The 15,693-nt window shown below is 41.9% G+C and overlaps 1 protein-coding gene across 5 annotated transcripts in view; it reads left to right on the top strand.

The window, feature by feature from the left end:
* pknox1.1 (pbx/knotted 1 homeobox 1.1) overlaps positions 1–15,693 on the top strand; it is a 228,454-nt gene that overhangs the window by 186,925 nt on the left and 25,836 nt on the right. For all 5 annotated transcript variants that reach the window (XM_073044731.1, XM_073044728.1, XM_073044729.1 and 2 more), the window contains one exon: positions 7,334–7,410. In XM_073044731.1, coding sequence (XP_072900832.1) covers positions 7,334–7,410 — 77 coding nt within the window. The remainder of the gene's footprint in view (positions 1–7,333; positions 7,411–15,693) is intronic.

Here is a 15,693-nt window from a genome sequence, read left to right on the forward strand (position 1 = left end):
ATAATGATTTGCATTTTGATTTCCACAATTTCTCCAGCAAACAAGGAGGTTATTATCATAATGGGATTTCTGAGAGGGTGTAATAAAATATCTTATCAAGTTTTTCCATCCAAACTCCCTCCATTTCTGTGAACTGGTACACTTCCATTGATACCTCCATATTGTTGTCCATTCTTCCTCAGATATAAATATCCCTCCTACCTTCTCCCATTTTGTTTTAATGTATGAAGTCAAATGTGTTTTAAGATTTGACAACCCCTTATACATGTTTGAAATGATTCCACTACCATTATCTGAATTATATGCTTTTCTAAAGAGTTCTATCAAGCATGTACTTGCCTTGGTTACATTTTTAAGTGTCTTAACATATTGTCGCATCTGTAAATATCGATAGAAATCTTGTTTTTCTAATAAGTGTTTCTCTTTAAGCATTTCAAAACTGAACAGTGTTCCTTCTTTCATTATGTTGCAAGAACTGTTATTCCTTTAGCTGTCCAGTCCTTAAATCTAGCATCCAATTTATTTGGTGTAAAATCCTGGTCATATGCACACCATTTAAGAATTGTAATATCTCCCTCTAGATTATATTCTTTTATAGTAGTTTTCCATATTTTAAGAGTCAATTTCACCCATGGGTTATCAATAGTATTTATGTACCTTTGCAGGTTGTTATCAGCCAGAATTACTTGTATGGGGATGGGAAGTACCCGCTCCTCAGTGTTTTTCCATTTTGAGCGTCATATGATGGGTTGCACCAACATATCACAGCTCTCAATTGTGCTGCAAAATAATAATCTCTAAGAGAAGGTAGGCCCCATCCCCCCTTTTCCTTTGCTAATTGCAAAGTTTTGAGACAAACTCTAGGCCTTTTACCCTGCCAAATATACCTTGATAGCATCTTGTTCCATTCATTGAATTGATTTTGATTTATCTCTATTGGTAGGGTCTGAAAGAGATATAACAGTCTGGGCAGTATATTCATTTTAATAGACTCAATCCTTGAACTGAGACTGAAAAAAGGAATCAGGCTCCATCTTGCCACATCTTCCTTAATTTTTTTATATAAAGGCTGATAATTACATTCTGATAATTTTGCCAAATCTTTTGGCATAATGATGCCCAAATATTTGAAAGACTGTGTGCCATGCCCAGGGGTGTCAACTTTCAATTTCTCTTGGTGGGCTATATAGTAATATGAAAGTAATTGGGTTTTATCTATGTTGATCTTGTATCCTGATAATTGACCATATTGTTCAAAGGATTGCATCAATTTAGATAAAGAGTATGTTGGTTGCCCTAAATAGATCCAGATGTCATCCGCATAACGAGCCAATTTATGCTCTGTCCCTTTAATAGTAATTCCCCTGATATCTTCATTTTGTCTGATGTATTGAGCTAATGGTTCCAGATATAATGCTAAGAGTAGTGGTGACCATGCACAACCCTGTCTCATGCCCCTTTCTAGAGTGACTATCTGATAAATATCCATTGATTTTAATCCTAGCAGTAGGATTGTCATATAGTGTGTGTATAGTTTTAATAATTGTGTCTTGGAAACCAAATCTATGTAAAACTCTGTAAAGAAAATTCCAATTAACCGAATCAAATGCTTTTTCAGCGTCCATGCTTATTACTATTGCTTCGATTTTATTTTTTTGTATATGATCCATAATGTGAAGTGTCCTTCCTATATTGTCTTGTGTCGGGCGTTGTCATATAAAACCTGTCTGATCATTACGTATCAGTATGGGTAGAAACTCCTCTAATCGTTTGGCCATGATGGAGGTAAATAACCTATAATCTACATTAAGAATGGATATTGGTCTAAATGACCCGCATTCCATTTTATCCTTGCCTTCTTTCGGTATAGCTGAGATTATCGCTTCCTTCCAACTGGGTGGCATTTGTGCCTTTTTTAGAGCCCAGTTCAGTGTGGGGAGTAAGACAGGAATTAACTCATTTTTAATTTCTTTGTACCACTCTGCCATATACCCATCTGATCCTGGTGACTTGCTTAATTTAAGCCTACTAATTGCAGCTTTTGATTCAACTTCAGTTATGTCAGCAGTCATCCTTCTATTTTGTTCTTTGCTTAAAGTGGGTAACTCTAGAGAATTCAAGAAGGTGTCAATTTGGGTTATGCTCCCCCCTGGAACGTTGGAATATAGCGTTTTGTAAAACACTTCAAAAGCTTCTTGAATATCACTTAGCTTATTTTTTATCATTTTCGTTCTTGCGTCCCTAATTCTATGAATTGTATTTTCTGCTATCTTTTTTTTCAGTTTCCACGCCAGTATTTTCATAGATTTCGATCCACTTTCATAATGTCTCTGTTTCAGAAACATTAAGTTTTTCCTGATTTCTTGCGTAGCCAAATTATTTATTTCATTCCTAATTCTTTTAATTTCTCCTAATGTATCCCGTGCCAAATTCAATTTGTGTTTTTTCTCTAGTTCCTTCAGCCTATTTTGTAATTCCTCTAATGTTTTATTCCTTATTTTTTTCTTATATGAAGATATCGCTATAATTTTCCCTCTTAAGACCGCCTTCAGAGTATCCCATAAAATGGGAAGTAAAACCTCTCCATTATCATTAAATTCTAAGTAGAGACCAACTTCTTTTTTAATTTGTTCCTTAAAGTACAGATCATTGAGTAGACTTGAATTTAGTTTCCAAATAGTATTCTTTGGTTGTAGGTCAAAATCAACAGATAAATATATAGGTTCATGGTCACTTACATCTATTGTCCCAACTCCACAGGTGTTTATTTTGTCTTTGTCTTTTGCAAATGTTATGAAATAGTCTATTCTTGTATATGCAGAATGTGGAGCAGAATAATGAGTGTAATCCCTTCTGTCGGGGAAAGTTCCCTCCATATATCAATTAAACCAACATCCTCTAAAAGTGTATTAACTTTCTTATGTAAAGATTTTTGTTTTTCTATTGGAAGAATCTAAGTTTGGTTGTAATTGTAAATTTAAATCACCCCCACATATCAGGAGACCTTCTGTTTCTGTTACCATAATATCAGTAATTTTCTGAAAGAAACCAATATCACTTCCCGGGGGTGCGTATATATTCAATAAACTGAATTGCCATCTATATTTCCCCTTTACCAGAATATATCTGCCTTCTTTATCTCCCATTTCAAATTTTTTTTCAAAATTTAGCTTACTTGAGATAAGAATAGCAACTCCTCTCCTATGTCCTGATTTATATGAGGAGAAAAACAGATTAGTGAAGCCCATGCTTTTTAGTTTTTTATGCTCATTATCACTTAAATGAGTTTCCTGTAAATATACTACATGGGCTTGTTCTTTTTCATTTTGGATAAAATTCTCTTATGTTTGATTGGATTTAATAGCCCATTTACATTAAAAGAAATGAATTTTACCTTGTCCTTAGCCATCTGTATTTATCTGTCAATGTCAGATTCAGATTCAGATTCAGTTTATTGTCATTTAGAAACCACAAATGTAATGCAGTTAAAAAATGAGACATCGTTCCCCCAAAATGATATCACAAAAGCATATGACAAAACAGACTACACCAGAAAATCCATGTAACGTTTGGCAATCCCCAATCCAGAGTCCGGAGAGGCTGCTGCATATTAATATTGCGCTACCGTCTAGTGCATTCCCCGGAAAGGAGCTCCAAATCCAGCAGACAAAAACAAGACCAAAAACTAAAGCTTCAAGACCTGCACAAAACTACATAATTACAACATATAGTTACAACAGTGCAAACCATAGCATTATTGATAAAAAACAGACTATGGGCACAGTAAAAATGGTCCAAGATGTTAAAGGACTGTAAGTTCAAAAGAAATCACCACAGTTTCCACAAGTCCCCAAGGAGTACCCCCGCTATGGACTTCCAAGGCACCGCCCGACTCAGCCTCACAGATGTAGCACACAATGGAAGCTCCGTTGAAACCAGCCTCGCAGACGCAGCACACACCGAAAGCGACCTGAGTCCGTCGAAAGGACTCTGAGTCCATCGAACCTCCGAGCCGACGACCATCCCCTCTGGCACAGCTTCTCCGAGCACCATCCTGTACCGAGCGTATTAAGACGGACCTGCCAACGGCCATCGGCAACGCGACCCCAAGGACTGGGGGCCTGTTCTTCCCAGCAGAGTCCCGGACCTCACAGCAGCAGCAGCAACGAAGAAGGTCTTCCTGGAATTTCCCGATGTTTCTCCGTGCTTCCACATCCGTTTTCAATCAATTATGATTGCGCACAGCACCCCACTTCACAAATAACAGATAATCAGTTCCGGAGTGGCCGCTGCAAGCTGCGTCACGCCGCCATCTTTTCAATGTATCATTGAAATTAGAATAAAACTTAATCGATTTACTCCCTGAACAAATAAGAACCAAGAAACTCAAATAATAATGAAAATGGCAATGAACGTGTGATTCCAAGGCTGCGGTCTCTAGTAAATAACCCTGCATTGAGCTAGAGGAAATGTCTAGCTGTGGAGGATAACCCCTCCTACTTGTGAGTTGAGGGCCCCTTGAAGTATTCATAAAAGTCAGTGAACAAATCCATTACACAGAAAAGATTTCTCTGTGTTCTCCTATATATACATATATATATACACACACACACATATATGTATATATATACATACATACACACACACATTACATATATGCACACATATATACATATTCTCATTTTGGTGGGGAAAAAGGAGTAAGTGAGCGAATAAGGAGTAACAACTAAGTAATATAAAATCCACATTATAATATGTATTTCTCGAGATAGGTATATCACCGTGTACTTTTGCTTCTGTTTAGCTTCTCAACATTTTTAAAGTTAACCAACCTTATGGCTCTTCTGAAAGGGGTGAGGACTGTCTTTGGGAAACTCACGGTCTCTTCCTGATATGTTTCTCTCGGCCTCCTCCCGTCTCCTGCCTTCTCGTTTCTCGCACTATTTCCCAAGCCGAGCGGGACAATTCCTCAGCCAGGCTTTCTTTCGTTTTTGTCATGCTGACGGGCAACCCTCTGGCCTTCATGTCTGTAGTCACCTCTTCCACTGTCTGGTACAACTGCATCCTGTTGTCATAAAACACTCAAAGTTTAGCAGGGTACGGAGTTTGAAATCTAATCTAATTTTGCTTTAATACTCACTTTACTTAGGAGTGTTCTTTGCGTTTCTGGAGGACCGCAGGGGGGTAATCTTGGTCGAAATATATTAATTTATACTCTAAAAACACTCTCTTCTTACCCCAGGCCTTTCGTAGAATCTCTGCCTTGGTGCTGTACCGAAGGAATTTTATTATAATTGAGCGTGGCTTTCTATCCTGGGCAGGTTTTGGGACTAACGCGCGGTGCGCTCTTTCAACTTCCAGCTTCATAGCCGGGGGAAGATCCAGCGCGTCCCCGCAGCAACTTTCCAACAAACTCTGTCATAGACGGGCCCTCCGCTCCTTCGGGAACATTGTAGATTCTGTATTTTTCCGCCGTGATCTTCCCTCCAGGTCAAGCAGTTTACCTTCTTGGTGATGTATTATTTTTATTGTCTTGCTCAGTATCCGTTCCATGTTTTGAACGCGATCTTCCACCTTCTCCATATGAGTCTCTGCCACCGCTATTTTTTGATTAACGCTGGCGAACTCTGCCTTAATATCACAGAGCTGCTGCTTTATATCTTTCTGGACCTCCATTATTTCTTTCAGGATTTCGAAGACATTCGCCGCTTCATCTGAACGAGGCCCAGCAGCCGCCTCGCTGGCACGCAGTCGGGTCGGAGAGCCACTCGCTGCACTCCTCTCAGACGCAGTCTCCGCAGTGTCGCTTTTTTTATTTCCATTTCTTCTCCCCATTCTTGCCCCTCTTTTCAGCTCAAATACTTTTCAAAAAATATTATATTTGATGGGTTAATGGGGCTTAATACGCGTTTTTCCGGAGGAGCTAGTGACTTAAGCTGCCATTCTCGACGATGACGTCACCGGAAACCAGGACATCCTTTTAGAATGGAGATGAGGAGGAATTTCTTTAACCACAGAGTGGTGAATCTGTGGAATTTGTTACCACAGGCAGCTGTGGAGGCAAAATGTTTATGTATATGTAACCTCAGGTTTGGCCGGCAGTTTTAATCTAGGGGAAGACAGTCTCCGACCCTGCCAAACTTGTGAAATCTCGTTTGTGAGGATGCTGCGTGATGTGTTACCCTGTTACAAATCAGTACCATGAAATATCAGACAGTACACCATATGCAATTAAGCGATTGAGCTTTATATTTCTTAATTTGACTCTAGGGTTAGTAAAGAAAACAAGAAGAAAATGGGCCCATTTCAATGAAACAGTTTAATGTGCAAGTTGGAGTTCATGGTTTTCCCGTCCGTTAGTTCTCCATCAATTTTCCCTGGGCGTCGTTGACTCTTGGCCCCATTCCAAGTCCACTCCATCTTGCAGTCTACGACCTTTCTGTTCTGGCATCTTTTGTCTCCATCTTCTGCTGAACAAAAGACCTCAAACAACTTGTTCTCAGGCATACAACAAGAAAAAAATACTCTTTTCATTGGACAGCAGAACATTCCAAAGCCCCCCATTATCTCTAGTCATGACCCAAACACTGCTGCTACAGAACAACCATTACATTAGCAGTGAAACCTTTCTCAGGGCATTACATATATTTAAGGCAGAGGTTGATAGATTCTTGTTTGGTCAGGGCATGAAGGACTACAAGAGGTGGGGGCAGAAGGCAGGAGATTGGGGCTGAGAGGAAAAATGGATCAGCCATGATGAAATGACAGAGCAGACTCAATGAGCCAAATGACCTAATTCTGCTCCTATATCTTCTAGTCTCTCCCTAGGGGGCCTGCTATTAGCTGTGCATGTACTGCCCTGATTTAACTTAAATGCAGCACTTTTGAGTCTTAGACAGTCTTCTTCACTGTCCACTATCCTACCACCAATTGTGGTGTCATCTGTGGTGAATAATTTTAAAATAAGGATAAGGAGAATAATGGTGCATGGCAGAGAAATATCTGCATTTTCAGCAAACATAATGGTTTCCTTCTGAAGGTAATACTTGCACAAATATCCCAGAAAGTCCATTTCATTTTGCAGATGTTCCCTTTCTCACTGGAGTGTTGTGTTGGTGGGTAGAGTGATTTCTTCATTAAGCATCCGCCAAAGTGCAGGTAATGTGCTTATTTCCTAGTGAGGAGTTAATTTAAGCAAAAAAATAAAAACAGTTTTATTGAAACTTTCAAGTCCAAACTGAACTTCATCCACAGATGTACAAATCTGCAGATTTTGCTAAAAGCCACCTGCAAATTAACTGCCAGTAGCTCAACACTTTTTCCCGTTATCCAGCATCCTTACCCTACAGAAGATGAGAAGAGGCAAATCGCAAGCCAGACTAACCTCACACTACTCCAGGTCAACAATTGGTAAGTGAATTGCTTCAGCTTTGTTAGAGTTAATCGAATGGGGTGCTAGGTGTTTTATAAAACACTGTTCTTTTCTTAAAGCTATTGCACTCAATAATTAATCAACTCATGTACTTCCTGGGCCATGGGAGTAATGTTAGGAAAGAGAAGTTTTACCAGATACCAGGAGCCAAAGAGTGGCACTCTGGAAGTAGAGATCCATTCAAGAGCCAACTTTAGTGGATGGCGAGAGTATGGAGCTGCATAGTCAGTGTGGGGGTATGGGCTAGTGTTCAAGGAACCGATGTGCTGCTGTTTGACATTGGGGCTGAAGTGTAGGTATGGTAAAGAACAGAGGCTCATCACAAAGTAACAGTGGTATTTTTGTTGCATTAGTACGAAGAAAGAAAAATGAAAATGGAATTGAAATATTGATACTTTCTAATGGTTTTCTAAAAGTGATTTGTGGATGTGGAATTGCTACCGGGAAAGTCTCACTTTGATTCCTATCACAAAACCTACCTGCAATATCCTTGCAGGTAGGTTTGCTAGCATGGTTCAGGAGGGTTTAATCTAATTTGCAAGGGGGAGGGGACCCAGAGCGATAGAGCTGTGAAAGAAGTGCATGGAGTAAAGCCAGATGTAACATGTAGAGAGGCTTTAATGAAAAAGAAGCAGAATAAAGGGTGTAAAGGTAGTAAGGTAGAAGGGCTAAAGTATGTGTACTTCAATGCAAGAAGCATCAGGAACAAAGGTGATGAACTGAGAGCTTGGATACATACATGGAATTATGATGTAGTGGCCATTATGGAGACTTGGCTGGTACCAGGGCAGGAATGGATTCTCAATATTCCTGGATTTCAGTGCTTTAAAAGGGATAGAGAGGGGGGAAAAGGGGAGGAGGGGTGGCATTACTAGTCAGGGATACTATTACAGCTGCAGAAAGGGTGGATAATGTAGCAGGATCCTCTTTTGAGTCAGTATGGGTGGAAGTCAGGAACAGGAAGGGAACAGTTACTCTACTGGGGGTATTCTATAGGCCCCCTGGTAGCAGCAGAGATACCGAGGAGCAGATTGGGAGGCAGATTTTGGAAAGGTGCAAAAATAACAGGGTTGTTATCATGGGTGACTTTAACTTCCCTAATATTGATTGGCACTTGTTTAGTTCCAAGGGTTTAGATGGGGCAGAGTTTGTTAAGTGTGTCCAGGACGGATTCCTGTCACAGTATGTTGACAGGCCGACTAGGGGGAATGCCATACGAGATCTAGTATTAGGTAACAAACCGGGTCAGGTCACAGATCTGTCAGTGGGTGGGCATCCGGGGGACAGTGATCACCGCTCCCTGACCTTTAGCGTTATCATGGAAAAGGACAGAATCAGAGAGGACAGGAAAATTTTTAATTGGGGAAGGGCAAATTATGAGGCTATAAGACTAGAACTTGCGGGTGTGAATTGGGATGATGTTTTTGCAGGGAAATGTACTATGGACATGTGGTCGATGTTTAAGGAACTTTTGCAGGATGTTAGGGATAAATTTGTCCCGGTGAAGAAGATAAAGAATGGTAGGGTGAAGGAACCATGGGTGACAAGTGAGGTGGAAAATCTAGTCAGGTGGAAGAAGGCAGCATACATGAGGTTTAGGAAGCAAGGATCAGATGGGTCTATTGAGGAATATAAGGTAGCAAGAAAGGAGCTTAAGAAGGGGCTGAGGAGAGCAAGAAGGGGGCATGAGAAGGCCTAGGCGAGTAGGGTAAAGGAAAACCCCAAGGCAATCTTCAATTATGTGAAGAACAAAAAGATGACAGTAGTGAAGGTAGGACCAATTAGAGATAAAAGTGGGAAGACGTGCCTGGAGGCTGTGGAAGTGATCGAGGTCCTCAATGAATACATCTCTTCGGTATTCACCAATGAGAGGGAACTTGATGACAGTGAGGACAATATGAGTGAGGTTGATGTTCTGGAGCATGTTGATATTAAGGGAGAGGAGGTGTTGGAGTTGTTAAAATACATTAGGACGGATAAGTCCCCGGGGCCTGACGGAATATTCCCCAGGCTGCTCCACGAGGCGAGGGAAGAGATTGCTGAGCCTCTGGCTAGGATCTTTATGTCCTCGTTGTCCACAGGAATGGTACCGGAGGATTGGAGGGAGGCGAATGTTGTCCCCTTATTCAAAAAAGGTAGTAGGGATAGTCCGGGTAATTATAGGCCAGTGAGCCTTACGTCTGTGGTGGGAAAGCTGTTGGAAAAGATTCTTAGAGATAGGATCTATGGGCATTTAGAGAATCATGGTCTGATCATGGACAGTCAGCATGGCTTTGTGAAGGGCAGATCGTGCCTAACAAGCCTGATAGAGTTCTTTGAGGAGGTGACCAGGCATATAGATGAGGGTAGTGCAGTGGATGTGATCTATATGGATTTTAGTAAGGTATTTGACAAGGTTCCACATGGTAGCCTTATTCAGAAAGTCAGAAGGCATGTGATCCAGGGAAGTTTGGCCAGGTGGATTCAGAATTGGCTTGTCTGCAGAAGGCAGAGGGTTGTGGTGGAGGGAGTACATTCCGATTGGAGGGTTGTGACTAGTGGTGTCCCACAAGGATCTGTTCTGGGACCTCTACTTTTCATGATTTTTATTAACGACATTAATGTGGGGGTAGAAGGGTGGGTTGACAAGTTTGCAGATGACACAAAGGTTGGTGGTGTTGTAGATAGTGTAGAGGATTGTTGAAGATTGCAGAGAGACATTGATAGGATGCAGAAGTGGGCTGAGAAGTGGCAGATGGAGTTCAACCCAGAGAAGTGTGAGGTGGTACACTTTGGAAGGACAAACTCCAAGGCAGAGTACAAAGTAAATGGCAGTATACTTGGTAGTGTGGAGGAGCAGAGGGATCTGGGGGTACATGTCCACAGATCCCTGAAAGTTGCCTCTCAGGTAGATAGGGTAGTTAAGAAAGCTTATTGGGTGTTCGCTTTCATAAGTCGAGGGATAGAGTTTAAGAGACACGATGTAATGATGCAGCTTTATAAAACTCTAGTTAGGCCACACTTGGAGTACTGTGTCCAGTTCTGGTCACCTCACTATAGGAAGGATGTGGAAGCATTGGAAAGGGTACAGAGGAGATTTACCAGGATGCTGCCTGGTTTAGAGAGTATGCATTATGATCAGAGATTAAGGGAGCTAGGGCTTTACTCTTTAGAGAGAAGGAGGATGAGAGGAGACATGATAGAGGTGTACAAGATATTAAGAGGAATAGACAGAGTGGACTGCCAGCGCCTCTTCCCGAGGGCGCCACTGCTCAGTACAAGAGGACATGGCTTTAAGTTAAGTGGAGGGAAGTTCAAGGGGGATATTAGAGGAAGATTTTTCACTCAGAGAGTGGTTGGTGCGTGGAATGCACTGCCTGAGTCAGTGGTGGAGGCAGACACACTAGTGAAGTTTAAGAGACTACTAGACAGGTATATGGAGGAATTTAAGGTGGGGGGTTATATGTGAGGCAGGGTATGAGGGTCAGAACAACATTGTGGGCCGAAGGGCCTGTAATGTGCTGTACTATTCTATGTTCTATATAAATGGAGAACAGCTGTTGAAATATAGAAAATATTAGATTTTATCAAGTTATACAGCAGGGAAGCAGGCCATTTGGTCCACATCAATGCTGACCACCCTTATTAACTCAACACTCAGCCATACCTTTCTTTGCCAAAACAATAAATCCTCTGTAAGTATCTTACACCTTACCCTAAATCTGCTGCATATTCTCTGGTTTAATTCACCTCTGATTAGCGAAAAAGGTTTCCTGCAATCTACTCTGTCTAAATCTTTTGTAATTTAATCTATTTTACTCATGTCACCTCTTAATTTCCTTAGCTCCAGGTAAAACAGACCTAGCTTCTCTGTCTCATTTCATTTTATGAGGAGAGTCTAGAGATAGAATGGCCAGTCAGTACTTTTCTCCTGGACAGAAAAGGGGGCATATTTTTAAGGTGATTGAAGGAAAGTGAAGCGGCAGATGTCCGAAGTAGATTTTTTACAAAAAGAGTGGTAAATTTGTGGAATGCACTGCCAGTGGTGGTGATAGAGAAGGATGCATTAGGAGGATCTTAGAGACTCTTAGATAGACATATGGATGAAATAAAAATGGAGGGCTATGTTGGAGCGAAGCATTAGATTGATCTTGAAGTAGGTTGAAAAGTTGAAACAACATAGTGGGCTGAAAAGCATGTTCTGTGCCATACTGTTCTACGTTCTAATCGAAACGCTATCGTACGCAGCATCCCAATTAATCTGAAGCAACTCAGTAAATCAGGCAGAATCAGTGTGGAGAAATGAACAACCAACGTTTCAGGATTTAAGAGCAGAATGAGGCCCTTCAGCCCTTCGAGTCTGCTCCGCCATTTCATCATGGCTGACCTTGGATCCCATTCAACTCCATTCCACCTGCCTTCTTACCATATTCCTTGATGCCCCAACCAATCACGAATCTATCAACTTCACTTTGAATATACCCACAGACTTGGCCTCCACAGTAGTCTGAGGCAGAGTATTCCACAGATTCACTACTCTTTGGCTAAAGAAGTCCCCCTTACTTCGGTTCTAAAAGGTCGTTCTTCAGTTTTGAAGCTGTGCCCTCTAGCTCTGAATACCCCTACCAGAGGAAACATCTGCTCCACATCCATCTTATCTAGTTTGTTCAACATTCAGAAGGTTTCAATGGGATCCCCATGCATTCTTCTAACTTCCAATGAGTACAGGCTCAAAGTTGCCAAACACTCATCATATGTTAACCCCCTTCATTATTGTGAACTTTCTCTGGACTCTCTCCAATGACAATACCTCCTATCTGAGATAAGGAGGCTAAAATATAGTACTCAAGGAGTTATATCTCAGTGTATGGAACATAAGAAATAAGGTCAGCAGGTCGGGCAGCATCCGTTGAAAGGAGCAGTCACTGTTTCGGGTCGAGACCCTTCATCAGGACTAAAGCAGGAGGGGGCAGGGGCCCTATAAAGAAGGTGGGGGGAGGGTGGAAAACCAATCAGAGGAAAGATCAAGGGGTGGGGGAGGGGAAGCAGGGAAGGGATAGGCAGGAGAGGTGAAGAAGGAATCTAAGGGGAAAGCACTATGTGTAGCAATGTACTACATACAGAGCTAGAAACAACGACACGCAGTCGGTAAGTCGTTTCGAGACTAGTTTATTAAAACTTCGTGGCGCTGGCTTTTTATCCTTAGTTCCCGCCCTCTCCGGGCAGAAATGGCATCAGAGGTGCATTACCAAAGTCTCTCCCTGCGTGCAGGCTATTTGTGAGCCAGTTCGCCTGCGCAGAAAGTGGGTCGCCACATATGGGTAGTAGAAGAAGGCAGAGTCATGAGAGGTGATAGGCAGTGGATGGGGGAAGGGAGAGGGAGGGAATTACTGGAAGTTGGAGAATTCGATGGTCATACCAAGGGGCTGGAGACTACCCAGACGATAGATGAGATGTTGTTCCTTCAACCGAAGTTTGGCCTCATCATGGCAGTAGAGGAGGCCATGTATGGACATATCCAAATGGGAATGTGAAGGAGAGTTGAAGTGAGTGGCAACCGGGAGATCCTGTCTGTTGTGGCAGACGGAGCTCCCGGTTGCCACTCACTTCAACTCTCCTTCACATTCCCATTCGGATATGTCCATACATGGCCTCCTCTACTGCCATGATGAGGCCAAACTTCGGTTGGAGGAACAACATCTCATCTACCTTCTGGGTAGTCTCCAGCCCCTTGGTATGAACATCGAATTCTCCAACTTCCGGTAATTCCCTCCCTCTCCCTTCCCCCATCCCACCTTCACTCTGTCTCCTCTTCTAGCTGCCTATCACCTCTCATGACTCTGCCTTCTTCTACTACCATAATGCTTTCCCCTTAGATTCCTTCTTCACCTCTCCTGCCTATCCCCTCCCTGCTTCCCCTCCCCCACACCTTGATCTTTCCTCTGATTGGTTTTCCACCCTCCCGCCACCTTCTTTATAGGGCCCCTACCCTCCTTCTTTAGTCCTGACGAAGGGTCTCAACCCGAAACGTTGACTGCTCCTTTCAACGGATGCTGCCCGACCTGCTGAGTTCATCCAGCTTTTTTGTACGTCTTGATTTGACCACAGCATCTGCAGTGCACTTTGTGTTTACTAAGAAACAAGGTGGATGATCTTATTGCTGTATTACAGATTGTCAGGTATGATGTTGTGGCCATCATTGAATCGTGGCTGAAGGATGGTTGTAGTTGGGAATTAAATGTCTAAGGTTACACGGTATATTGGAGGGATAGGAAAGTAGGCAGAGGGGGTGGCATGGCTCTGCTGGTAAAGAATGGCATCAAATCTTTAGAAAGATGTGACACAGGATTGGAAGATGCTGAAGCCTTGTGAGTTGACTTAAGAAACTGCAAAGGTATAAGGACCCTAATGGCAATTATATAAAGGCTCCCAACAGCAGCTGGGATGTGGACAACAAGTTACAACAGGAAATAGAAAAGGCAAGTCAAAGGGGCAATGTTATGATAGTCATGAGAGATTTCAACATGCAAGTCGAGTGGGAAAATCAGGTTGATAATGGATCTCAAGAGAATGAGTTTGTTAAATGCCTATGACATGGCTTTTTAGAGCAAGTTGTCCTGGAGCCTACTAGGGGATCAGCTATACTGGATTTGGGTGTCATGTAACAAATCGGAGGTGATTAGGAAGCTTAAGGCAAAAGAACCGTAGGAACCAGTGATCACAATATGATTTGAGTTCAGCTTGAAATTTGATAGAGAGAAAGTAAAGTCTGATGTAGCAGTATTTCAGTGGAGTAAGGGAAAATTACAGTGGTATGAGAGAGGAGTTGGCCAAAGTAAATTGGAAGGAGCTGCTGGCAGGGTTGTCAACAGAACAGCAATGGCGTGAGTTTCTGGGTAAAATGAGGAAGGTGCAGGATAGATGTATTCCAAAAACAAAGAAATACTTAAATGTCAAAATAGTACAACCATGGCTGACAAGGAAATTAAAGCTAATGTAAAAGCAAAAGAGAGGGCATACAACAAAGCAAGAATTAATGGGAATTTAGAGGTTTGGGAAGCTTTTAAAAACCTACATAGAGCAACTAAAAGAATCATTAGGAGAGAAAAGATGAAATATGAAAGCAAGCTAGCAAACAGTATCGAAGTAGATAGTAAAAACTTTTTCAAGTATGTAAAAAAAAATCGAGATATGAGAGTAGATATAAGACTGCTAGAAAATGATACTGGAGAACTAAATAATGGGGACCAAGGAGATGGCAGATGAACTAAATGAGTATTTTGCATCAGTCTTCACTGTGGAAGACAGTAGCATAGTGTGTCAAATGTTGAAGTGTGTGAGAGAAGAGCAGTGAGCACAGTTCCTATTATAAGGGAGAAGATGCTCAAAAAGCTGAGAGACCTAAGGGTACATAAGACCAGATGAACTGCACCCTAAGGCTCTGAAAGAGATAGCAGTTGAGATTGTGGAGGCATTAGTAATGATCTTTCAAAAATCATTGGACTCTGTCATGGTGCCAGAGGATTGGAAAATTGCAAATGTCACTCCACTCTTTAAGGAAGGAGGAAGGCAGCAGAAAGGAAATGATAAACCAGTTAGCCTGACCTCAGTGGTTGGGAAGATGTTGGAGTCAATTGTTAAGGATGAGGTTATGGAGTACTTGGTGACATAGGACAAGATAGGACAAAGTCAGCAAGGTTTCCTTCAGGGAAAACCTTGTCTGACGAACCTGTTGGAATTCTTTGAGGAGATTACAAGTAGGATAGATAAAGGGGATGCAGAGGATGTTGTATATTTGGACTTTCAGAAGGCCTATGACAAGGTGCCACACATGAGGCTGCTTACCAAGTTAAGAGCGCATGGTATTACAGGGAAGTTACTAACATGGTTAAAGCATTGTCTGATTGGTAGGAGGCAGTGAAGGAATAAAAGGATCCTTATCTGGTTGGCTGCTGGTGGTGTTCCACAGGGGTTGGTATTGGGACTGTTCCTTTTTATGCTGAATAATCAATGATTCAGATGATGGCTTTGTTGCCAGGTTTGTAGATGCTACGAAGATTGGTTGAGAGGCAGGTAGTGTTGAAGAAATAGTTAGGCTGCAGAAGGACCTAGACAGATGAGAAGAATGGGCAATAAAGTGGCAAATGAAATATAATGTTGGAAAATGCATGGTCATTCACTTTGGTAGTAAATGTGCAGAAAACCCAAAAATTAAAGGTTGACTTGGACTTAGAGTCGGTGGTGAGGAAGGCAAATGCAATGTTAGCATTCATTTCAAGAGG

The sequence above is a fragment of the Hemitrygon akajei genome, chromosome 5 (genome assembly GCF_048418815.1).
Source record: "Hemitrygon akajei chromosome 5, sHemAka1.3, whole genome shotgun sequence".
Classification (NCBI taxonomy): Eukaryota; Metazoa; Chordata; class Chondrichthyes; order Myliobatiformes; family Dasyatidae; genus Hemitrygon; species Hemitrygon akajei.